Here is a 25,754-nt window from a genome sequence, read left to right as displayed (position 1 = left end):
GCCAGCCCATGTGCTTGGATGTGTGCGTGCTTGGATGCATGCTGCAGATGTGGTGCATATGGAACACAAGCCAGGAATTCTGTTCCTGTTTTGCTGATGTGAGAGGAAGGTGTCCAGGCCTCACCAGTCTCCCTGGATCTTTCTGCAAAGAAAACCTTTCAAGGACCATTCATCCCACCCAAAGACAGGTGTCAAAAGCAGGCAGCTCAATGGTCCTTGGAAAGTTCCTTCACTATAGAAGGAATTAAAACCACTGGCTAAAACTTCAGGCCTAGCTTTGTAGTGAGCTCATGGAATAGCTTGGGTTGGAAGGGACCTTCTAGTTCCAAGCCCTCTGCCACCAAAAGACTTCATGTGTTATGGAAACAGAAAGCTACATTTTGACCACTCACTGTGTATGTTTCAAACATTGTGATAGATGCTCTTCATTAAGAAGAAACCATCCCAAGCTGGATAGTCAGCAGTTCATCCAGAGCCATGGAGATGCTTGGATGAGGTGGTCTGAGCATCTTACTGATGTTCCTTGGTCAAAATTTAGTTCACCTTGAAGTCAAGGGCTAAATTCTCATTGAATTCCAGGTGAAATGGTAGCAAGTGTGGTGTACCTTTAAATGTGAAACTTAGGACTGAAAAATAATAGGAAAAATTGTTTTGCACGGTCTGTCCTTATGTAAGATTGGTGTGTTGAGCCATTTGAACTGTCTAGTGCCTTCCTGATGTGTTCTGCCTGCTGTGACATATCAGCCTCACAGCTTATGCTACATCCCGTAGGAAAGGACATTACTGAGGAGTGTGACAATACATAAAGCATCTTAAAAGCCAAGGAATCACACCAAGTCTTGGGAGCTGCTCTTCTCTGGCCAATTGTCCCTTATGTGACAGGTTGGAGGAGCTGTGAGCAGCGTGGCAGCATGCCTCCCCGTGAGCTCAACACAAGCCTTGTGCCAAGCTGCTCTGGACACGGAGCTGAGCAGTGCTGCAGGGGCTTCTGAGCACTCAGAAAAGCAATGATCAGTATGGACAGGTCAGCATCTCCATGAGGCATGCACATTAAAAAAAAAATTAAAAAAAAAAAAAGGCAAAGAAAAAAAGCACTACATTCACAAAGATTTCCACAGTTTTACTTCCTGGAGGATTTTCCCTGGTTTCCTCCTAAACAGCAGAGGTTTAAATATATATATATATTTCTATATATGAATATATATTTTCCACATACACAACCTGACTAGCTCATAGCACACAGTTCTAACACAGCTAAGCTGGGGATTACACCACTGAATTCAGAACACTACATTTACTGATACTCAAAGGTTTAGGCTGTTAGCGCAAGGCAAACAGGACACATCACATGATACACTGAACTTGGCATTTATTCATTACTAAGGCCAGCAAATGTCACTATCTGTATATCACAGAGCTTTCCTCCTCATTGGAACATTTCACTCAACCTTGTAGCCCACCACTCACTTATGTTTCCAAAAGACTAATTCTAATGGGATGAAACCCCAAAAAAGGGACTCCTCACCCTCCCAACCCATCCATTTTTCTGCTCGATAGCTTCACATCTCTAAAATACCCCTAGCAATAAGACTTTCCTTATTCCACCACCTCTACAGCAACACACCACCTCCCCACTCTACTTCCCATCTCTGTCTTCATGCTTCCCAATTGTCCACTGGAAGTTTCAAACTGGACTTCACATTAGGAGAGAAAATTTGGAGCTGCAAAAATAAGGAACAAGAACCCTGCATGGTAATTTGCAGCCACTCTGCTATGGGAGAGTCTAACAGCTCAGTTTAGTGGGACAAAAATGAATCCTTATGTATTTAGGACCCAATCCAGAAGTTAGGCACATAAATTTGGACTGGGACCACAACTCTCCCACTGATCCAGTGACCCAGATTCTCTGGCATGCAATGCCCTTCTGTCGGGCCAGCTCATACTCGCTGACAAATGGTCCTGCTGTGTTTCGGGCTTCCAAACTGGTCCTGGGGATTTCCTAGCGTAAGAGCACAGTAAATAGGACTGAAACCCTGAGATCTTGTCTGGAGGGAGTCTAGGCATCCCAGAAACTTTTTTATGGCCCTCTTGAGTTGCCCATGAGCCAACATGAACATAAACAGCTGGAAGAATAGACACAACGGGGGCTGACAGCTCTAGCCAACCTTGGTGACACATTTCTTTCTACCCTTTGGAACGTCATGTCTGCAAACTAAACCACTTTTTGAAACCTAGCTCTGCCTGTTGGCATCCCAGAAGTGAAGAAAGCAGATCAAGATTCAAAGCAAAACAGGAATAATTAATAAGATCCATAACTTAGGGGAAACAATAGGGAAGAACAACCTGCTGACAACCTAGTCTAACCTGCAATGTGACTGGAAAGTCTTCACTGCTCACTGCACCTTCCCTCACCAATTTTTTTTTTTTTTTTAATCAAGGACTTCAAGTGGTATTGATGAATGAAGTTGCCTTGACGCAGCTAGATGTATTCCCAACTACCCTTGGGGAGGATTTGGCCCTTTGCTTCCATGGGATCTCCTTTCCTGTTGCTTCTTGGAGCAGAATTCCCATCAGTGCCAAAAGGGGAAATCATTCTTGGTGACACCACTGATTTTGGTGCATTTACAGCATATCCATGGCACCAGGAATGAACCTGATCCTCTCTGCCTCCAAACCCCTTTGCCAGGTGACACCAGTGGGAGATGACACAACCATGGCCAACCCAAAAGGGCCTCATGGGATGAGAGCACAGCCCCTCCTTGGCTCAATGGGCACTTCCATGCTGTCAAAGCATTGAAGAACCAAGCCCAAGGAAAGGGACAAGCTGTTGGATGTAATCACTGTTGATCCATCACCTTCATCTCTCAGGACCCTGCTCATACAGTCTCACATCCCTCACTCTGTGCAGAGCCGTGCAGGCAAAGCAGAACAACCTGACCTCAGAAACAAGGATTTCCTAATCCTCCTTGGAAATAAAACAGAAAAGCTTCTAATACAATCAGAACAAAAAGCAGATTAGAAGCCTCTAATTAATTTTGTGGCCTTTATTTAATCAAAGGGAAAAAAATAAAAAAGGAAGGAAGAAAGGAAGAAAGAAAGAAAAGGAAAAAAAATGAGAAAGAAAGTGCAGTGACATTTACTCTTTTGCCTCAGCCAGTTTATTGTTCATCTCTTTACTTTTCTCCTTATCTTCTGGCTTTGCAGTGTTGGAGGTCTCGGCGCTCTTTTTCTTGGCAGCCCGGCCAGATGCAATCTGCTTGTCTTTGGCCTTTTTCAAGGGTTTATGGCTTGTTGTGGTCTTTTTTGGTTTGGAAGGCTTTGTGCTAGGCTTTTCCACCTGCATGGAGAGCGACAGGCAAAACAACGACATAGGGATGGAGAAAAAGAGAGAGAGAGAGAAAGAGAGAAGGAGAGACACAAGGACAAGCAGAAAACAGGATTCAGATCTGAAGCAGCACAAATTTTACTTATCTGCTCATCTCTGCACTGCCACAAAGGCAAGGGACCAGCTGAGCTTATGCTGAGTGGCAAATGGCCAGCTCCTTTCAGGATGCCCTGAAATCAGTGCCCCTGGAGCCGGCAGAACCCATTGTATCCAGATCAGGATAGAGCAGAGTGAACAGGAGAGGGAATATTATCAGTAATTTTATCAATTTCTGCATCTTTCTCTGACTTCAGGAGAGATTTTGCAAACCCCCAGAGGATTGTCTCTCTGAAGCAGAGAAATGATGCTCAGGGCAAAGAGGTTGCTATAAGTCTCCATCTTTCTTGCAGCAGAGGACTCCTCTGTTTGTCCTAAACAGATTCTCAAAATGGAGGAATATTACCTTGGGATACCTGAGGTGCAGAACACTAACTGGCACATGAGAAAATTCCACAGCATCTTTTTTCTACGCCCCCAAAATAGGAAGGACAGTTACAAAAACTAAGGGAGAACAGAAGCCTTCATCTTCTACATGCTCGCCCTGTAATCCCTCTCAGTCCTCACAGATCTAAGCACTCATCAACTTAGGGAACAACTTACGGTCCTCTGTTTAAAATTTCAGACTGACTCCTTTAATATGCAGATCCTCTGCTGGTCCTAGAAAACAAGGCTGGAAAACATTCCAGCTCAGGCCCTTCTCAACATATATTCTCGATATGGTCAAAGCTAGAAGTATATACTGTCAAAATCTGTATAATGCTCTGAATTAACACCAGATCTCTGGCTTCCAGCATAAAATGTAATGTGGGGCTCCTAAAGTTTTGGAGGCAGGAAGAAAAAGATGCCTGGATAATTACATAGGAAATGACAACAGAAAAACCCTTTTCATCTCAGCCCTACCCTCAGTTGACGTAGGGCACTGTTGTCTCCAAAGTGCCTCAAGCTGTCCCAGGGCCCATAGAATTATAGAACAGCTGGAGTTGGAAGAGTCCTTAAAGAATATTTCCTTCCCTACCCCCTGAATAGGCTGGGACATCTTCTACTACACCTGGTTGCTCCAAGCCCCTTCAAACCTGGCACTGGACACTTCCAGGCACGGGGGAGCCACAGGGCCTCACCACCCTCACAGCCAAGAATTTCTTTCCAATACCCCTTCTAGCCCTTCCCTCTGGCAGTGGGAAGCCATTCTCCATTGTCCTGTCCCTCCAGGCCCTTGTCCAAAGTCCCTCTCCAGCTCTCCTGGAGTGCTGTTTGGCACTGACAGGGGCTCTGAAGTCTCACCAGAGCCTTCTCTTCTGCAGGCTAAATAAACATCCTCAGCTTTCCCAAGCCTGTGTCCATAACAGAAGTGCTCCCTCTCTTGGAGCATCTCCATGGCCTCTTCTGGACTCAGTCCAACAGATCCATGTCCTTCCCATGCTGAGGACCTCAGAGCTGGGGCAGAATCCCCTCCCTGACCCCCCTGTCTATGCTGTGGGATCAACCCAGGACCCTGTTGGCTTTCTGGGCTGGCAGCACACATGGCTGGGACATGTTTAGCTTTTTATTCACCACCATCTCCAAGGTGGATCCCAAGATGCTGGCTGGAATGAGGATACCACACAAGGGGAGTGACAGCCAGCAGTGTTCAGCCCAGCCTGACTGCCCTGGACATGTCCCACCAGGAGCAGTGATGGCCCTGGGTCCCTTCTGCCGTGTTTCTCACCTTTGGAGGTTCTTTGTAGGGTTCACAGTAGAGAGTGCGTATCCTTCTGCGCTCCAGGTATTTGTTATCAGCTGGAGAAGGCTTACTGGTTTCCCCCTTGAACTGAGCACTGTAACTGGTTTCATGGATCATTTTCTCCTCTGGTGGCTTGTACTGGGGCTTTGCTTTTATCGCTTTCACGGGCTTGACATCTATCCAGGGTCTGAACTCATTTCTACAGATCAAAAAGGAAAAGGGTTCAGGAATTAAACCAACTGGAGAGCAATGATAACATGGGGATGGAGTACTGCATTGATCAACCAAGTCTATGTGGAAAGGATTTTGCCTCCATCCAATCAGATTAACATAGAAACTGTCTCCCAACAATTCATTTTTTACCTCATCCAAAACCTATTTACACATTATGAGAAATTCAAATGAAATGTAGTCTGTTAAAGTCAGTAGTCCTGGACACCCCTTAGCCATGGCTGTAAGTAGAAATTGTTATGATCCCACCTACATTGCACCTGTTAGACAGAAAATTAGCAGTGTCTGCTAAGACCCTGAATTCCGAGGACCTTGAATGTCAAACTGAAGAACCAGGAATCTCCTGGTGCTCTCGTGAGCCCCAGCTCTGCCCGCAGACCAGCGGACACAGCTGCACTCTTCCTCCTCCTCCTCCTCCTCCATGCCACCCCTGGGAGCAGCTGCGGCGTGTGTGTGACCTGTCGAGTCTCCCCACCCAAGCTGATTTTTAATAAAGGCATTGAAAAGGAGAAAGATCTCCTGCCCTATTTATTTCAGGTGGTGAGGAGCTTTCTCCCAGCAATGACAGGTACTGAAAAGTCCCAGTACAGCAGTCACTCCTGAGGGCAGTGGCCCACCAAAGGCAAGGAGCAATGGCAAGGAAGGCTCAGTGGTAGCAGAGAGTCTCCCTGGGCAGGATGAGAGGAATGATGGATTTGTCTTTACAAACAAGCTGTGGGTCTGCTGGTAGGTAAAACTAGCACTGGGAGATAAAAGAAACAGTGGGAAGGGTTCCACTGATTGTTGAATGGAAAAAGATATTTGCTTTTACAAATAAACTTTAGGTTTGCTCATAAATGAAATTAGACATTGAAAGATGAAAGAAACAATGGGGAAGAAAAACTCCTAAATTCCGCAAGAATTTAAAATTAAAAGGGAGGGTTATATATTCGAGGGGAATCTTTGGTATCAGGCGTTCCGGGAAGTCTGTACCTCTCCAGTACCTCAGCCAATGGAGGAAGAGAGAAGGGAAATGCGCCCAGGAAATCAGGATAAAAAGGAGGCTGCATCCTCCAAAAATTGGAGAAATCACAGAGGAATGCTCCACGGCCTCTCCCTTTATTCGAATAAAGCCAGGAAGGACTCCTCTGTCTCCTTTTTGGACACAAACTTCTGGTGTTTTGTGGATTGATTTTCCTAACAAGGAGAAGACCAGCACCAAAACCTACAACCGGCAAACACCGAACCATCTCCAGATAAAGAAACTCCCGACCACCACACTGCGTCTCCCCCTCCCCCAGAGCCATTCCAATGATATGCCAAAGCCCTGGCAGCATCTTTTGTCTTTCAAATCAAGGTCCATTCACCATCTCTATGACAACAAATGGAGGAAAATTCCCTGAAGAAAAAAAAGGAAAACCTAACTCCCAACACTAGGGAAATTACCTCTGTAAGGGGGCTGCCAGTCGATCCCTTCCCGTAATACTTTTGAACACCTTAATCAGCTTCAACCAAACTTGTCAAACGGGAATGAAGATATTTGGGTTTACTTCTATGAAAATAAGCACTGTATTGAGTCCAGAGGATCAGGAAAGCTTAAGTATGGACATGTGCATGTCATCAGAGGATGCTCAGGCAGGGATGCTAGGGCTGCGAAAGATCATCTGTTGTCCTGGCTGAGGACAGAAAACCCAGCCCGGCCACCCTTGCCTTGCCTGCCCTGTCGTCTCCTGCTGCAAGGAAAGCAAAGCGCATCCACGAGTTCCAAGTAGGAGCTCTCGTTGTCAGGGAGCAGAGCAGGGGGGTGGCAGAAAGAGTAACACCACCTTTCCCTTTGTCCTTCGAATCACACGCTTGACTGCAGAGCACCGTCTTTGTGTGTGTGTGTGTGTGTGTCCGGTCTTTTCTTTCTGGGGGCAGTCCATGAGATTTAGAAATTTTTAATCTGTGAAAAATGCGTATTTTATGATTGGCTTTTCTCAAATATTAAAGTGAATATTATATGTGTTATGTTAGAAAGTTATGCTGTATTAATTTTTTTAAGTAGTGTGTTAAATATAGTTTGGGGTTATAACATAATGTTAAAATAAAAACTATGTATGTAACATACTTTTTTTTTAAAAAAGAGGGCTCCCACCGAGATGGCAGCCACAGGACACCTAAATCTTTCAGAGAAAGAGAATTTATTGCTCCATTATCAGGAGAAACGAACTTCCTGCCTTGGCTCAGGTGTCCTCTGAAGATGCCATTAGAAATTTTTAATTCCTATTAATCAATAGGAAGAAGCTGACACTGACCACACAGAATCCTTTGTTTGAATGGAATTTATGCATCATGTATGAGGTGTATGAATATGCAACAGGCTGTTGTTTTTAAGGGTTAATCCTCTGTTTACGGGTGTCCTTTTTGGGCTTATGCTGCCCAGAAAAAGGTACCCGGACTGTCTGTAACTCTTTGTTTTATTGTCTCATATTGTCCTAATCCAAATTGTCCAAATTTTTATTACTTTATTATATTGATATTTTTATAACAATTTTATTACTATTAAACTTTTAAAATTTAAAAAATGAGTGACTGGCGTTTTTCACAAATCTATCTGTTATTTTTGCCTGTTGCTGCTTGTTAGTAAACTATTTTTTTCAGTTATCTACTAGTCTCTGTTTCTTATTGGTGGAAAGGCATTGTTAGAACCTATAAAGGGAGACAGCTCATTCCAGAGCATTCTCCTTTAAATAACCTCAAATCGAGACAGAATGACAAACTCAAAGTTCATCCTAAACTCCTCAGAAGAGATTTCTTCCTTGGATCCACTTTTGTTCCAAAGCAGACTAAATATTTTCAATATGTGGCAATAAATAAAATGGTGGACTAATTCTCTCTGCCCATATCTAGCTGTCTCTCAGATTTCTTTCCTAGTGTTATAGGTGAATATATGCAATGCAATGGCTGGCTCTCACAATTAAGAGATGAATTTTATGTGTATGCTAAGAGAAGTTTTATTGATGTATGGTTATGTTATTGTGATGTGTTCTCCCATACTCCTCTTTCCCCTCCCAATTTATTGTTGTCACAGGGTGGCCTTGATCGTCAGGGGATTTGGGGAGAGGGCAGGCTTGTTCCTGGGGGGGCACAGCATGGCAACACCTGACCTTCAATCAAATTGCAGGAAAGGAGTCTCCACTAATGGACAGCGCAGATTTGACCTACGGACTTTGGGAGGGACTGGGGTTACCTGACGCAACACCAGGGGTATAAAAGGTGGAGCAGCCGTTTTGTGGATGGTGGTTTAGTTCCATGCTCCCAGCGCTGTAATTTTTCCTTATTCAGTGTTTTGCTGTATTTTGTTAAGGCTTAATAAACCTTTGAAATTTTAAAAGTGAGTGTCGTTTCTCACACTGGCGACTTCAAGACCCATTAGCTATTTTCCGTTGTATTTGTGGCAGAAGTAGAAATCTCAAAGGTGAAAATCACAATAGCTTTCCTCAAGATCAGTGAACGGGCACATGGGGAGTATCCAAATGGTGTTCTGCAGCTGAGGGAAAGAGGCAAAGTTCATATTGCTCACTCATTCTCAGGACAGCTGAACAACCAGCCCCCATGGATCACCAGGTCAACCAGCAAGACCACAGATTGCATCTACAGAACCAGACACAAAGGATGAAGGCTGTTGTACTGTGGATGTAGGGAGCAGATTTTAAAGGTGGAACACAAACCAGCATTTATTCATTCTTCTGCTCGTAGAATGCTGGTTTATATAGAAGCGAGCTCCGAAACAGCATGACTGTATTTGTTACCACATTGCCTAGCAACTTCATTAACAGATCTATTATGCAAACATAAACATGTAGGAAGTGACAGGCTTTTCCCCCAAACCCCTGTGATCTCTGCAGAAAAGGCACAGAAAAGCCTTTTATTCCCTGTGGGCTGTCAGGGAATGCATTTCTGCAACAGAGCTGGGCTCTTAATGCAACAATCAGTTTCACTGGATTGTGAAAAATGAGACTGCTTGTCTCCATCCTTGCTTTGCTGGTCTGAATGCAGATGTAACAATTCTGTGAGTACTCAGCTCCACTGTTCTTGGTGATTGGACTTCACCCTTGACTACTTTATGTCTCCCAAGATGAGCCTTTGCAGGCAGATAATGAAACAGCCATTCTTAGGAGGTTGTGGCACATTGATGCACTGTGTCTACCAGCTCTGGAATAGCTCAGCCACAACCTCTGCAAAGAAGGCTGCTGATCTAGAAATACCACACTTTGTTGACAAAGGAATTCTAAATACCAGTGTGTCACATATGTTCAGTGCACATCTAGAAATAGTGGGTTGCCCAGAGAAGCTGTTACTGCCCCATCCCTGGAAGAATTCGAGACCAGGTTGGATGGGGCTTGGAATAAGATGACCTTTAAAGGTCCTTTATAACCCTGACTATTCTGTCATTCTGTGTTTATATTCTAAATCTAAATCCACATCTAAATCCTTTGGAGGCAAAGTTTTTAACATCACCAGCTATTACACTACAACTGGTCCCTTCAAGTATGTGAGAGAGCAGGGGCCACGTTCATATGGAACTCTAACACATCTGGGATGGACCAGCAATTGTACCACATCCACAGAATCAGACTGGTTTGATTTGAAAGGCACTTTTAAGTTCATGGCATTCCAACTGCCCTGCCGTGGGTAGGGACAGTTCTGACTAGACCACTGAAACACTCAGTGTGTCCAGCTCTCCATATCTGACATCCAGAGCACGCAGAGACAGTGAAGGAGGAGAGAATCCCTGACCATTTACTACAGCTACAGCTGCTGCAACAGGCTGGTCTCAAAGCCTATTAGGATATTTAGGCAACACATAAGCTTTAAATAAGTGTTACTAGATGTCCTGGATTGTAAGGTAAGTGTGTATTCTATTTGCCATCTGTTAGAGGTGGGGCAGTTATCTTCTGTTAATTGGGCAGTTTTTCTTTATCTCTCCCTCTGGGGAGATATCTTCTGTTAATGGGCCATTGAGTGTCACTGCACGACTGAAAAAATTACATCATCCCATTGTGAGATGCTCCACCCAGGGGGAGGAGCCAAGCATTCCTTCCTGGATATAATCTGAGATTTTGGGACACCAGAGCAGACTTTTCCCACTGGATTCCCAGAGGAGCAGCTGTTTTCTCCACTGGATTCCTTGAGGAAGACCAGGCCCATCTACACCACCACTGGACCTTCAGAGGAAAACTACATCCTTTTACAGGATCCCTGCTTCAACAGAACCACACCTGACACTCCAGGAAGACTGCAGCTTTGAACTGGACTGCTACCAATACCCTGACCCACAGGGTGTCAGGTTGGATTCTGTCAGTAGGTTTTTTTGTTTGTATTATTATATTTGTATTTTTAGTTTTCCTAGTAAAGAACTATTATTCCTATTCCCATATCTTTGCCTGAGAGCCTTTTAATTTCAAAATTGTAATAACTCAGAGGGAGGGGGTTTACATTTTCCATTTTAGGGGAGGCTCCTGCCTTCCTTAAGCAGACACCTTTCTTTTCAAACCAAGCCACTAGAATAGATACACTCTGCTGATTTCATCAGTGCCCAGAAACTCAGCATGGTTAATGAGAATTCCTAAGTCCCCCCATCTCTACCACAGATGAATGAGGGAACACAATCTGCTGGGAAGTGCCCTTGGAATATGCCAGTTCCTGAATCCAACCAGACAATTGCTTGGAAAAGCATTAGTTACAATGGACCAGAATTGCAGCCAAGAGTGTGCTAGCAACTTTGCAAGCTGGATCTCCATGTTTGAGTGTCAGGCACAGGGAATTTCCTAATGCAAGGTATGAAAGAGAAGGCAGGTGCCCTGCTTGGGGTCTGCATCTCTATTGCTTGTAGGGGTGAAGGGGATGTCTCAGGAAGGTAACCTAAATTCCCTTCCAAGTGTGATGACTCTCAATCAGAGGTCTGTCTGATACTGTTCAATGCCACCATGACCTCATGTTGTCCAAACAATGCATGGCACAGCTGCACTCTCTTAAGGCAGTTGTATTGTACTTCCCGTGCAATGCCCTAGTGCTGGAAGTCTTCAAGGTCAGGTTGGACAGGACTTGGAGCAACCTGGTCTAGTGGAAGGTGTCCCTGCCCATGGCAGGGAGTTGGAACTGGATGGTCTTTAAGGTCCTTTCAAACCCAAACCATTCTGTGATTCTGTCATCTGGAACTGGCCTGATTCTCCAGGATCTTTATGTCACTCAGAAAAGTTGTTATACATTTAAACATTTCTTATATTCAGTGAAGAAGTGAGAGGAAAATTAGTAGCTTTAAGAGTTAATAAAAAAAATATGCTGGGTATAGTAAAAAATATCTGTGTTCTAAGTTACCATATTGGTTGCTCCTGTAGCAATAAAACTTATGCTGGTTTGGAGAAAGATCCTGTCATTCTGAGACTTCCCTCATTATTATTCAACATTCCAAGGCACATTTGTGGGCAAGGTACCCAAAAAATTACAAATTCCTTCTGCAATCTGAAATAAGCCCTGAAAATGTTACTTTCCCCTTATTTTCAGAACAGCTGGTCATAGTGGTGTCTAGACCTTTGAAGAATTCTGCGCACCAAATTAGCTCTCAGAGTACTCAAGGAATGTGCTAGAACCCATTCTAAAAGAGGCTGGTCTCACAGCTCATTTAAACCTTTGCTCAAGTAGCAAGTATGAACCGTGGACCAGCTCCAGTCTGGATGTAACCAACAGGTACTTAGTTCAGCTCTCAAATTTTTATCAAAGGGATTTTCAATGCTCTTAATTTTGCTGAGGAAGATTTTAATAACTGCTCTTTTAGTGTGAAATGGGGGGTTGAACTGAAATAGCAGCCAAATTTGTCTCCTAATTTTCTGCCTCGCTCTGGTCCCACCCTTACAAAGAATAATTAGAATTTACAGGGAACCCAGCACTGGCCTGAAATAAACCTCAGTGAAAAAGAGTATATCAGGTATCAGGTGACCTTTTGCAAGCCACGTTCAACAGAAAAATTTCCCAGTGAGGTTAAAGAGAGTTTATGTACCTACAGAGCTGATGAGAACATAAGGCTGTCCAGGGCAGGGCAGATGCCTCACCAATGCATAGGCAGTGGATCTTATCAGATGACAGTAGCCTGGGCAGGTGATGGCCTGATCCATATCCATTAAAGCCTAGCCTGGTCTCCACATGCACCAGAGAACACCACACTGCTCTTGTGTGAGGCTTTGTCCACCCTGGTTGTTTTAATTGCATTTTCCCTTTCACTGAGGATTGCTGAAGCTGGTGGCAAGATGAAGGTGACCTGAACACCCTCTTTGAGCCCAGCCAGGGCACACTGGGGTTAAAATGAGCTCCCGGTTGTCTCTGGAGATGTTTGTGAAGTCCTGTGTAGGCATAGATTGCCTTTATCTACTGAGGTCAAAGGAAAGACAAAAGGGGAGGGAAGGGAGGGAGGGAGGGAGGAGGGAAGGAGGGAAGGAGGGAAGGAGGGAAGGAGGGAAGGAGGGAAGGAGGGAAGGAAGGAAGGAAGGAAGGAAGGAAGGAAGGAAGGAAGGAAGGAAGGAAGGAAGGAAGGAAGGAAGGAAGGAAGGAAGGAAGGAAGGAAGGAAGGAAGGAAGGAAGGAAGGAAGGAAGGAAGGAAGGAAGGAAGGAAGGAAGGAAGGAAGGAAGGAAGGAAGGAAGGAAGGAAGGAAGGAAGGAAGGAAGGAAGGAAGGAAGGAAGGAAGGAAGGAAGGAAGGAAGGAAGGAAGGAAGGAAGGAAGGAAGGAAGGAAGGAAGGAAGGAAGGAAGGAAGGAAGGAAGGAAGGAAGGAAGGAAGGGGACAAGGTATAATCACTTCAAGCTTTCACCTTCTTTGAAGGACTTTAAAGAAAGGCTACATTTGCTCAGCAATAGCACAGGGTGTTCAGTGTATTCTGCTGACAGCAGCTCTGCTGGCACTGAGCCAGGCCAATTCCCTCTTCTTGATGTACACGTACAAAATAATGAATATTGCAGAAAAAGGAGATGGGGGGCTTCATGCTGGAGTCCTGCACAGAAGGGATATTTCAAGCTTAGTCTGGAGAAGTACATCTTGGTGAAAAAAGAAAAATATTCTGTTTGTTCACTGAGAAAAAGGAAAACTTTACAAAACGTTAGGCCTGGAACATTTAATTAATTCTAAAATGAAACTTTAATTTTCTTTTTTAGTTTCTTTAATTCTTTCCCATCCTATTTTTTCCCCTTATTCTACTCAGGACAATGCCAAAAACTATGAATCCTCCTATGAAGCAAAGTGCTTCACAAGGAGTATTTCAGAACATCATATTTCTCTTTAATGTTTCTCTAAGCAAAACAGCAACAACAACAAAAAAAAGACACATTTGAGCCAAACTAAGCAGAAAATATGTCCAGGATTTTCAAATTATTTTTCCTTTCTGGAATGCAGCGTCACTTACTTTTAAGTATTCTCCTGCTCTTAAAACCAGAAAAGAGGAATTTGGTGAAATGAAGTAGTGGGAAAGCCAGAATCCATAATAATGGGTGGTTGAACTCAATGCCAAAGGAGGACACTGAACTTCAGTATACAATGAGATTTATTTAAGTCATGGTTGTTTAGATGCATATCAAGAGTATTCAGAGTTGTTTTCAGCATCTAACTGCTCCTGAAAAACCATGAATCAAAGCAGGAGTTATTCCATGATACAGGAATCTCCTCCAGCCCCCCTCTGGATGTCTGGTTCTGGCTGTGATTGGCCAAAGATGCTGGCCTAAATGGGTTCCAGGCAAATTCTGCTCAGAAAGGATTGCTCAGATGAGGAGCAGGCTTGTGTTTTGATCCTAAAGCTGTTCTCTTTTCTACAGTGAACAAAAAGAAATACATTTGCACTCAGCATAAACAGGTGCATTCTCCTGCACACACAGCTCATTTTAAAGATCAGCCTGCTCAATGGTTCCTGCTTTGCAAGAGCCAAAACCTGCCTCCCAACCCATTTCCAGCCCCAGAGGAATTCTGCCCCATGCTGAGGTGCCCCATGCAATAGTAAACAGTGCAATGTGCTCTTGCCTCGCAGAGAAATAAACCTAAAATTCTGGGCCAGAGTGATTTCTTGCTTCACCTGATGTTTTACTGCAACACAACGTGTCCTCTGCACCCCAAAATACTGGAGCTGTTGGAAAGAGTTTGGAGGAGGCAGCAGAGATGCTGCGAGGGCTAGAATCCCTCTGTTCTGGAGACAGGCTGGGGAGCTGAGGGTTTTCACCTGGAGAAGGCTCTGAGACCTTAGAGACCCTGCCAGTACCTAAAGAGGCTCCAAGTGAGCTGGAGAGAGACTTAAGACAAGGGACTGGAGTGACAGGACAAGGGGAATGGCTTCTCATGGACAGAGGGCAGGGTTAGATGGGATATTGGGCAGAAATTCTTCCCTGTGAGGGCGGCAAGGCCCTGGCACAGGCTGCCCAGAGAAGCTGTGACTGCCCCATCCCTGGAAACATCCAAGGTCAGGCTGGATGGGGCTCAGAGCAACCTGGTCTAGTTGAAGGTGTCCCTGCCCATGGCAGGGGGGTGTAACAAGATGATCTTTAATATCACTTCTAAACCAAACCAGTCTGTGATTCTGCGATTCAGCCATTTAATTCCATTTTGCATCCCAGACTTCTTTAGTTAAAAAGTCAATTTCAACCAATTTCTGATTTCAATGGTCTTGTTAACATACAAATTTGCCACTGCAGTGCAAGAACACCCTTGTCACTGCCTGCTGCATCCAGTGGCCCGTCTCCAGCTCCTATATGGAGGCTTAATGTCATATTCATCCTCTAATCCCTGTGCTATTCTCTTGAACACAATAATTTACTGTTAAGCTTCAGTGAGATTTTGAAGGGTACAAAGAAGCTTCTGGTGGCCAAGAGCATTTTTTCCCCAAACATTAGTAATCAGCCTCTAAGACATGCACATACACACAAAACACATGTACAGGGAGCTAGTCTGTTTGGATAAGCCAACTGTGTACAAAAACTAAAACAATGCAAAATATATTAATGAATTAATTTGAAACTTGGGCAATGGACAATGGAGTGAATGTGAGCAGGATGGGGAGGGATCAGTATCTCTAAACATCCCTGGTTAGGGCCCATCAAGCACAGCACTGGCACAAAAGAGGAGAAAATACTGAGTCTCCAAGAAGGTGACTTCAGCACTGGCTGAAGGATGTTATGATCAAGAATATGTACTGGAAAGCATGAAACCAAGTCATTTGGCAGAGCAGAACCATGTTGCCATCCATTTAGAAAAGCTGTTTGAGTCAGCAGCCCCCAACTCATGGATATTGCGTTGCCTGAGGACCATGCAATGTGGACTTTCAAGGAGGATGAATTATTGTGCAGGCCATCATGATTAAAAAAACAAAACCAGGACTGAAGGTGACAGTGAACACTGCAGAGGGCCAAAGAGCTGAGTAAGACACAGAGTTATGGGTGAGTAACTCTAAGAGTAACACCCCAGACAGTGTGAAGAGGTGCATGTTTGATGCAAAAGGGTGAGATAAATCCTTGTGCCCAGACTGAGTGGCACATCTAGGCAGCTTTGTCACACAAAATCGACTTTGCAGACCTCAGAGTAAACATCAGCACCCCCATGATTGTTTCCTTCTTTCCACTACTGCCTTCAGTTTAGATCTGCTCTCCAGCCTCCAGCCTGCACCCAGTGCCCTGTGCTCCCAGCCACAGGGAGAGCACAGTCTGAGGCTGATAGAGGATTTCCATCAGCATCATCAACAGCCCAGGAGCCCAAAGCTATCCCTATCCCTGGCAGCTAAACACCTGCCAAAGGGAACAGCATGGATTCTGGGAGCCTAACACTTGGAGATCCCACAGCAGAAATCACAGACACCAGGAAAAGGTGTATCTGGGGAGAGAGGTTAAACCAAACAACACTGACACCTCCTGGTGTGAATCACAGCCCTGTGGAAATTTGCCAGTTTGCACCACTCTGAATTTCCCTGTGTATTATAAACTTGTGGGTTCTGCTAAGGAAGGGACACATGTTGGCCATTCCATATAGCAGTTTTCATGTTGTCTCCATACGGGCTCAAGCCTGTACAGATGATGAACTCAATGTTACTGTCACCAAGGAAGCCAGACCATGCAGCATGCTGGAAAAGCTCGCAGGGTGATCACAGCCTGAGACTGCTTGCAGAAATAATCCATCTGTAAATGTCATGTTCACCCCTGGAAAATGGCAGGTCAAAGTTCTGCTAACACACCATTTAATTGCCTGTACATCTATTCTCCAGTGAGCTGGTCTAGGAGCAGCAACTCAATCCCCTTGTCCTCCATAAGGACAGATGACTGTAAAATTTGCCACACAGTAAACCAACAAAGCAGTTTGTTTAGTATCCATAGTATGGACGCTTTGACACAACATCATCTGTATTGACAGAGTGCTGTAGGATTGGGAAAAGTGTTGCTACAGGCAGTTCTGGATAGGCTGCAGGAACCAGGACATGAGAAGAGCCCGTAGCAGGACTTCTGCCCCTGCCACTGAAAAGCTTATCTGTAACTCAGGAAATCTTGCTCTGAGTTAAAAACCACATAAGCTTTGGTGAAAGACAGTTTTGCCTTTCATTGAGTTATTTTGGTGCCACAGGACTGATGCTTTCAGCTGACAGTAAAAATCTTGCTGTGGAAGCAGATGTGGGAAGATAAGCTGGAATTTCTGACTGACAAACAGTTCACTTTACAAACTATAACAGCTTCACCATATTTTCACAAAGCAGAAATCTTCTGCACATTCCTCAGAATGTGTGGAGTCTTCTCCCCGAAGTCAGGACGCCTTTCATGGTTGCTCCCCTGGTGGCTGAGTGATCGGACTGTCCGATCATCAATTCGTGGTCAGTTACATCGACTCCTAATCTATAGTGTTCCTTTGCTAGCTATAGCATAGATACATTTTTATTGTGCACTGTTTTATGTAATCTAGTAGTAGCCTTTTGTTTTATCCTGTGTAGGAAGTAACTCTGTTTAAGGCCTTTCATCCCTTAAGCTTCTGTCTTTTCAATAAGTAACTATTTTATAGTAGACCTCATTGGCCATTCTTAAGAACTTGCAAGCCAGAGAGATTTAGCTGTGGGTCACCTGAGTAAAGCTGCTGCCAAACATCTGAACCTAAGGCAGGGCTTGTCTAACACTCTCACTCGATCCATAATAGAGCTAAAGTGCTCTTTTGAGAGTTTGCTGGGTCAAAGGGCACCCCATATCTGACTCTCTGTTCAAGACAACACACACAAATGCACAGAAATACGGAAATGTGAATTAACGAGGCTCATCTATTAGGGTCCCAGGAATAAAAACCCTTAAGAAGAAACCTTCATGTTAGGAAAAGTGGAAGAAATTACAAAGACAACATAGCATTGGAAATTCTTCTCTCCTCTAAGTGCAAAGATTTTTTTTAGTGTAATTCATGGTGAATGCAATGATGTAATTCAAAAATCTGATGGGATGCAGAGAAACTGGCAGCTGCCTGCCTCTGCTCATCCCCATGCAAAAAGGGCACAATGAATCACTGAATCTTTAAGAATGGACAAGTCCTCTAAGATTATCAAGTCCAACCAGTCCCCCAGCACTGCCAAGCCCACCACTAACCCATGTCTCCAAGTGCTATAACCATCTGTCCCTGCTAAATCTGTGTTAAATCCCTCCAGGATGGGGACTGTACCACTGCCCTGGGCAGCCTGTGCCAAGGCTGAACAACCCTGACCTGATGGCCTTGTGAGCCTTTGGTTCTAGTGGGATTCTTGGCAGAGAGATGTTTTCAGCACCTCATTTAAAGTGTCTGAAGACACAATTTGCAGATGAACTAAAAATACATTACTTCAGTTCATCAGAAAATTTCAGCATATGCATAGTGGCACTTAGCTGCTCCATAGAGGTAAATATGGACAATAAAAACCTTTCTGAATGAGAGTTTCATGCTGCAAAAGCTCTGAATGAACCCATGTGAATCCATTATGCGACTTGTAAGAGGAGAATCTGGTGCAGCAAAATGTGCTAGGAAAATAAGCTTTTTAAGGTCAAATGAAGCCACTGCATTTCACAAACTCAGTGTCATCAGTCCTTGAGGGAGATCCATCAGCAGGATGAGGAGAGAAGCCATAGGCATCAGCTTTCAGCAAAGACAGGACAGATGGTTGGTTAAAGAATTGAAGAACTACTGCCCAAGGAGATAAAGGACAAGTGCATCTCACTACCTAGCACTGCTGACAACACCTCTGGTCCAAATTCATGGAATTCCAGAATGGTTGAAGGGACCTTAAAACTCATGTCACTCCAATTGCACTGCCATAGGCAGGGACACCTTCCACTAAACGAGGTTGCCCCAAGTCCCACACAGCCTGGCCTTGAACACTTTCAGGAATGGGATAGCCACAGCTTCCCTGGGAAACCTGCACCAGTGTCCATTCACACTGCTAGGGGAGAGTTCATTAAGTCTGGTTATTCTCATGGGAATATGCTGGGTAGGGATTGCTGGGGAAACCCTTCTTCCCAGACTTTATGGGAAGCTCTGCTGTGAAGCTGCTTGAGCCCATCACCAGCTCCTTTTCCCTAAATCCTGCCCCTTCTCCAATAGGTGATACTGCAGTCCATTGCATGGGAACTGTGAGGTTTGCCCTTGAGGCAAAAGACAGAGATGGGTGGTGGTTGGGACCACAAGAAAGATTTTGTCTGAATTTCTTCAATTATTATCCAATTCATGGGTACAGAAGCATAGGTCTTTCTGGAGAAAGGTCAGGACATCACTGTTGGCAAGAAGCAGCCTTTCTGTCACAGCAATATAATTCAACTAGCTGTATTTTGCTTCTCCATGCAGGGAATCATTATTTCCCTTCTTCCTTTGTGTTTCTCTTAGATTTAATTGCTAGTCTGCATGACAGTGCAATTGCTCACATGATGGGCTGGGGGGGAAGCTTTGGGCTCTTTGGCTGTTTTTTTCAAAGCCTTACTAGCGAGGCATTCTATAACCTTGTGTGGTTTGGTTTTACTTGCCTAGCTTGGTTCTGTTGGCCCAGGAGAGAATCCTTTTCCTTCCCTGGCCTTGGAGAAGCAGCAGCAGCAGCAATCTTTTAGCTGCCTTTGAGGTGAACTGAACAGCTGCTGGTCTGAGACCAGAGAAGCATGACCAGCAGCAGCGGGAGATGGGTTGCTCTGTTCCAGCCCCCAAACTTTGGGAAACTGAGCTGGGGACAGAAAGTACACCAAGAGGCTCCAGCCCAGATGCTCAAACTGCTGTGAGAAGCTCCTGTTTGTTTGGGTTTTTTATCCTGAGAGAGAAGCCAGCACCATTTTGTACTGCATGTTGTAGCAGGTATTTTCCCTGCCATTTTGGGTTTTTGTTCCAGTGTGTGTGTGTGTGTGTGTGTGTGTAAGGTCCGACAGTTTAATATTTAGCAGTTATTTATGTTTTCCCCCCTTGCCTTGTGGAATTCTGTATGTTAACAAAGTGTTGCATTTGGGTTTTTTTTTCACTTTAATTTCCTATGGGTGGAAAGGAATTGTTGGAACCCTTTTAGAGGAGATGACTCATTATAGAGTGTTCTCTCCTAAATTTGTCTTGAAACTGAGACATCAAAATCTGAGTTTCATTTAATATATGAAAGCAGTTCCAGTGGGCTTTCATAGAAGAACTAGGCACCTGGTTTCAAATGGTTTACATGTCCAAGATGGGAACAGGCAGATGCTGAGAAAACGAAGGTTATGAATAGAGATCCCCATGAACATTCATGGAGGGGAGTGAGGAACAAGGGGACTGAGGAACAAGGACCTTCACCACTACGTAAAGAAGCAATAAACCAAGTCCAATGGCACAGTTAATACCCAGAATATCACAATGTTGCATCCCAAGACATAGAAGGGGATGCTGAGGCAGGGATGCCTTGAGACATCCCTTAAGTCAGGGGACACAAAGAGATGCTCTCCCACAGTTCTTGTGCCTTTATGGTAATGATGCAATTTGTGTCATTCCTTTTCCCTCCCCAGTTCTAGAATGTTCCCCATTCCCATTTCCCCTATTAGTCCCCATTCCTTGCAGCTCCTCCCCTGAATCCCAGTTAGTTGTTACCCTCTAACCCTGCCTCTGTACCACCCCTTTCCCTCAACCCATTGGCCCTCAGATCCGACACTCCGCCTCCCTTGTCCCGTATATAACCCTGGACCCTCCTTTGTTCTTTGTCCCTGGTTCCCTTCAGTGTGCTCTTAATAAAGACCCCTGGAATGCCATACAAAGAACCCCTCCTGCTTTTCTCCCTGTCAACCTTCCAATAACATCCCATGGTGAGTGTGCTCGGTGCACTGAGCCATCCCCTTGTCTCGGGAGGGCGGTGGCTTCAGCAGCTCCTGCCGTGCTGCCACATCACAGAACTGAAGAATGGTTTGGGTTGGAAGGGACATTAAAGATTGTCTTGTTCCAGCCCCCTGCCATGGGCTGAGACACCTTCAACTAGACCAGCTTGCTCCAAGCACCATTTAACCTGGCCTTGAACACTTCCAGGCACGGGGCAGCCACAGCTTCTGAGGGCAACCTGTGCCAGGGCCTCACCACCCTCACAGCCAAGAATTTCATTCCCAACATCCCAGCTAACCCTGCCCTCTGTCAGAGTAAAGCAATTCCCCCTCATCCTGTCACTCTTTGTCCAATGTCTCTCTTTGAGCCCTTTTAAGTACTAGAAGAGTTTCCACGGTCTCCCCAGAGCCTTGATCCTGTGGTAATTAAGTTTTTCCTTGCACTGGGCTGGAGCAGTGACACATGGCTGAAAGTCCAATGCAAACAGAGTCTTGAATAGCACAGAATACTTATGTCCATAGTGCTCGTGGAAGGCAAATTTATCATCTAACTCTGCAGCTGCCTGGCATTATCCCTGTGTCCACCTTCAGTGCAGAGCTGAGGGAGATACTGATCTGAGGTCACAGCTCTAGCTGCTCTCACCACAAAGCATGCCTACAGAGCAGAAAAGCCTGAAGCTCAGCTCAGAGACCAAGCAGCCAGGATAACCTCTTGTTTTCTGTTCCATCACTGAACTTGGGGTTGTTGTAACAACCAGGTACCATGTAAGTGATCTTGTGTTTTAACATCTTAGATCCTCCAAGCCAAAAGTACTTCCTGTGAAAGCAAATCTCACACACATGCTTAGGGTCCAAAGACACCCAATTTTATCCCATTTTAGTGTATAAGGTCAAATATAGACATATAAATCAAACTTGTATTTATGTATGCTTTGTGTGCATAATATCTTATTATTGGAAATGGAAGGAGAATTCAAATCCATGATGCTTTATCCATCCTCAAGGCTTATCTTCTAGTGGTAGTCCCCCTGTACAGAGGTTTAAAATCACAAATTCATGGAATAGTTTGTGTTAGAAGGGAAAGATCATATAGTCCACCTTCCCTGAAATGAGCAGGGATATTTTCAACTAGATAGCTTGCCCAGATCAGGTAATTGTTTATATTTATTGTACAAATAAAATAACTATTAAAATACATAATACTAATAAAATACATACATTTTAATATATACTATATAAATATTTACGTACGCTATATAAAATGCATAGTAATAAAAATTTTGTTGCAGATATTTTTTGCAAGAACTACTCCCCAGGAAACCCTTCAATCTGTCCACTTTATCTAAGAGGTCTAATGAGATGACTATTCCACAGCAAACATTTCTGCAGCTTGATGAGCTGCATTTCCCCATTTCCAACCATGTCCCAAGTGTGTGACACATGTCAGGCTGCACACAGCATAGGTAGTGTGACAACAACACAGCCTTGAATAATGCAATACAGATGTGGATGAATGCAGATTAACCTACATTCGGTCCAATCATCTGCCTCTGCCATGCTTACATGTGTATTGAGGTCCAATTTCAAATTATACATAAGATGTCTATCCTATTTTCTTAACATACATTAGTGACAATGATCCCTCTAAGACTTTTTCAGCTTTCAATTGACAGCCTTCCTGTGCTAATGCCACCAACTGATGCCTTCCTGTCAGTGACCACGATTAATTAAGAGGTTGTAATTCTTTTTAACTGGAAAAACCATAACAGATCTGGGTGTGAGCTAAGTAGATGAAAGAAGAGAGCTGGGACTTGAGCAAAGATTTTAAGATAAAGGATTACTGAGCTAAGAGAAAGGCTGAGTTGGATTTCCCCTCCCATCTTTACTCTTACATACTGTGTTATTGCAAAGGCTGCAAAATCCAGTTATAAAGTTGGTTTGTGCTGAGACATTAAGTTGCAGAGTTCGCATAACATATGTGGAATTACTGGAGAGGAAATGTGGATTATTCCATTGAAATTGCCCTGGGTGCTGTGAGGAAAGTTATTCTAAAAAGCACCGTGAAAATCTAGGACAAGGCAGAGGGGGTTTAAACTGAAAGCTGGGTGATTTAGATTAGATATAGGGAAGAAATTCCTCCCTGTGAGAGTGGTAAGGCCCTGCCCAGAGCAGCTGTTGCTGCCCTATCCCTGAAGTGTCCAAGCCAAGCTGGATGGAGCTTGGAGTAACCTGGTCTAGTGGAGTGTCCCTGTCCATGGCAGGGGGTGGAACTGGGTGAGCTTTTAAGGTCCCTTCCAACCCAAACCATTCTGAGACTTTGTGACTGAAGTGGGATGAAGAGAGAGTTTCAGGGCACAGCGTGGGAGAACTAGGAGTTGGGAAAACTTCTTTGGAAGAAACAAAGCTTAGGATGCCCATGCATTTTTTTAGGAAACCGTACAACACACCAGCACAAGTCACTGGGACAGTGTTGGTGCAATGGAGAGCAGAATAAAGGCCAATACAGTTTATCACTTTCAATAGTGTAATACTCAGTTCATTCCACTTCAGTTAACATATCTTTCTTTAGAAGCTATCCCTACCACAGGGAGACACAAAAGTCAGATGAATTGCAGGAAATGAAAAAATGCTCTGCATTTTTCTACCCCAAGCTTGGGAAATTGCCAGGATCACTTAGAAATCAATAATGTAATGGGGAGGACTGTCTGACTCCAGCTCTGTAACAGCCTGATTAGCCCCATGGTACCAAATCTGTAAATACTGGGACCACCAAAGCTGCCTTGGGGGAATATGGGGAAGAGACAGCAGAAGGCACTGGAATGGATGCTCTATTGTGAAATCTCCTCCTAACTGCTTAAAAACAAGGACTGAGTTTATCAAAGTGATATGAGTGAACAAAGTTGATATGAGTGAACAAAGCAGCTAGTGGTCTCTGCAGGTACCACCCTGTCCACACCAAAGGCATCACAGTGTAATAAAAAAGGGGTAAGGATGACAGTAGGAAAGCTTTATATGGAAAACTTTATATGTGAGAAAGCATGTTGTGGAAGAAAAGCTGTTTGATAATTAATTGGTTATTTTCAAGGGCTCCTCCAGTGTTTGCATAGAGTATAAAGCTCTGAAAGCAAAGCTCAAACCAAATGAGTTGTGTCTTTATATCAAAGGTGCTCATGTCTAGAGGGCCCCACTGTGCTCCATCAAAAGCATCATGGTGAACACACCTAAAATATCAGGGAGACACACCATTGACACACACACATGAGAAAAAAGATCCTAGGCTGTGTGCACAGCTGCCTGTGCCAGCAAAGGAGCTCTGTAAATATTGTGTGCAGCAATCAAAGCCTGGAGAGCTGCACAGCTGGGAGAAAACCACAGAAACACTCAAGAGACTCAGGGCCTGTTCCCATTTTGGGGAGCATCTTGCATTGTCATGATTTGCAAAGCTGATGGGATGTTACCACTCAGGGATCTGATGTCCTGGGGTCTCTTGGCACCTCCAGGTGCCTGAAACATCTGGAGGAGGTTGCAAATGGGCTGCTTGCTCAGAGACAGGGCTGCACTGATGCCCCTGTGGCCAGATACACCTGGACTAGATGATGGTGCCATTTAATGTGGATGTGAATAGGCTTAAAAACATATCTGGATCATAGAAGCCCACTTCCCAAGAAAGGTACCATTAACATAAATCTGAATAAAAATATTCCTCCACTGTGCAGTCTCTGCATGCATCACCCATGCCAGACCTACCTGCCAAACCCAGCTGCCAGCACACAAAAGTGTGCACAGCAATCCCTTTCTTAAAGAAAGAAAAGCTCCCAGGCAGTAAATTTAAGAACTAAAAAACAGAAGCACTACTTTTATAAGTCTTCTGTGAAGAACTAGAAGGAGGATTTGTTGGTACAATGCACTTTTGTGCACACAGCAGATGTTTACAGCCTCTCCAAGCCATTTGTATCCTGCTGGGTAAATTATTTGTCTCATTTGAAAATGAGGCGATCTACAAATACTTCTTCCTTTGGAGTTGTTCCAAACTTAATCAAAAACTAAAACATGCTAGGGACAAATGTATTAAGCAGATATTTAATTGAGAGAAGAGATGATGGAAAAAGGCAGAGTTCTTGTCTCCCAGGCAGAGCATGCAAGCTTTAAACACGCTCTCAGATTGATTGCAACTGACAGAGCAGAAAGGCTCAGAAAAAGCACTCCTTCCCTTCCCATAAATAATTCACCTCCTGTAGCAGTTCATAAAATGTTTATATTAAGTAATAATTCAATTTTGCATTGCAAAAAGAAACCCCAACCATGCTAGCCAAGAAAAAAATCAACCCAAAGGAGGATGGAAAATGATTGCTTGGAAGCTGTCATTGCTAAAGCAATTCAATGGGGTCATTCTTGGCTGTACTCTGTCCTGTTTGGTCAAATCCTGATCCTGACCTGAATAGGGTTTTCCATTGATCTCTGCAACAGCCACATGAAGCCTGCTCTTGAGTCATAGAATCATAGAATCATTTCTATTGGAAAATACTTCTGTGATCATCAAGTTCAGCCATTAGCCCAGCACTGCCAGGCCCACTATTAACCCATGAATACAAGTGCCACATCCACACACTTTCTGAGCACCATGAAGTGTTTTCCAGCCAGGCAGGGCAGGTTCAGTGGTCCCACATTAAGCTCTGCTGTCAAGCAATGATGCTTTTGATTTCAAGTCAACATGAACAGGAGGAGGCTGTGAGCCCACTAACAGGTTATTTGTCTTGGTTGCAAAAATACACAAGGTCCAACATGGAATAAAACTCCAACAGTTGGACCCCAGCATGGGATGGAAGACTGAGAGCATGATAGGGAGGAGAGAGGGTACTGGGACAATGATTGATGATCAGCAGAAGCCATCAAAATAACAGAAATCAAATGTCACCACACAAACACCCAGGCAGCTTTTATTAAAATTGTAATTGCTTGGTCCAACCTATGCCCTGGGGAGCATAAAGAAAAGCTAGCAGCACCAAGGTCACTGCAGGCAAAAAGATCAGTGCAGAGAATGAGTGATAATGATTTTCCTTTCTCCTACATTCAGAGAGGGAGACTGTGGAG

The 25,754-nt window shown here is 44.2% G+C and overlaps 1 protein-coding gene across 1 annotated transcript in view; it reads right to left on the bottom strand.

The window, feature by feature from the left end:
• The window catches only part of MAP6 (microtubule associated protein 6), a 48,932-nt gene that overhangs the window by 9,480 nt on the left and 13,698 nt on the right, over positions 1-25,754 (bottom strand). The window contains exons 2-3 of the mRNA XM_063150003.1: positions 5,130-5,343; positions 3,141-3,337 (exon numbers count right to left, since the gene is read on the bottom strand). Of these exons, the coding sequence (XP_063006073.1) occupies positions 3,141-3,337; positions 5,130-5,343 (411 nt within the window). The remainder of the gene's footprint in view (positions 1-3,140; positions 3,338-5,129; positions 5,344-25,754) is intronic.

This window comes from Melospiza melodia, chromosome 2, assembly GCF_035770615.1.
Source record: "Melospiza melodia melodia isolate bMelMel2 chromosome 2, bMelMel2.pri, whole genome shotgun sequence".
In the NCBI taxonomy this organism is placed as follows: Eukaryota; Metazoa; Chordata; class Aves; order Passeriformes; family Passerellidae; genus Melospiza; species Melospiza melodia.
This window is presented reverse-complemented; position numbering and strand designations above follow the sequence as displayed.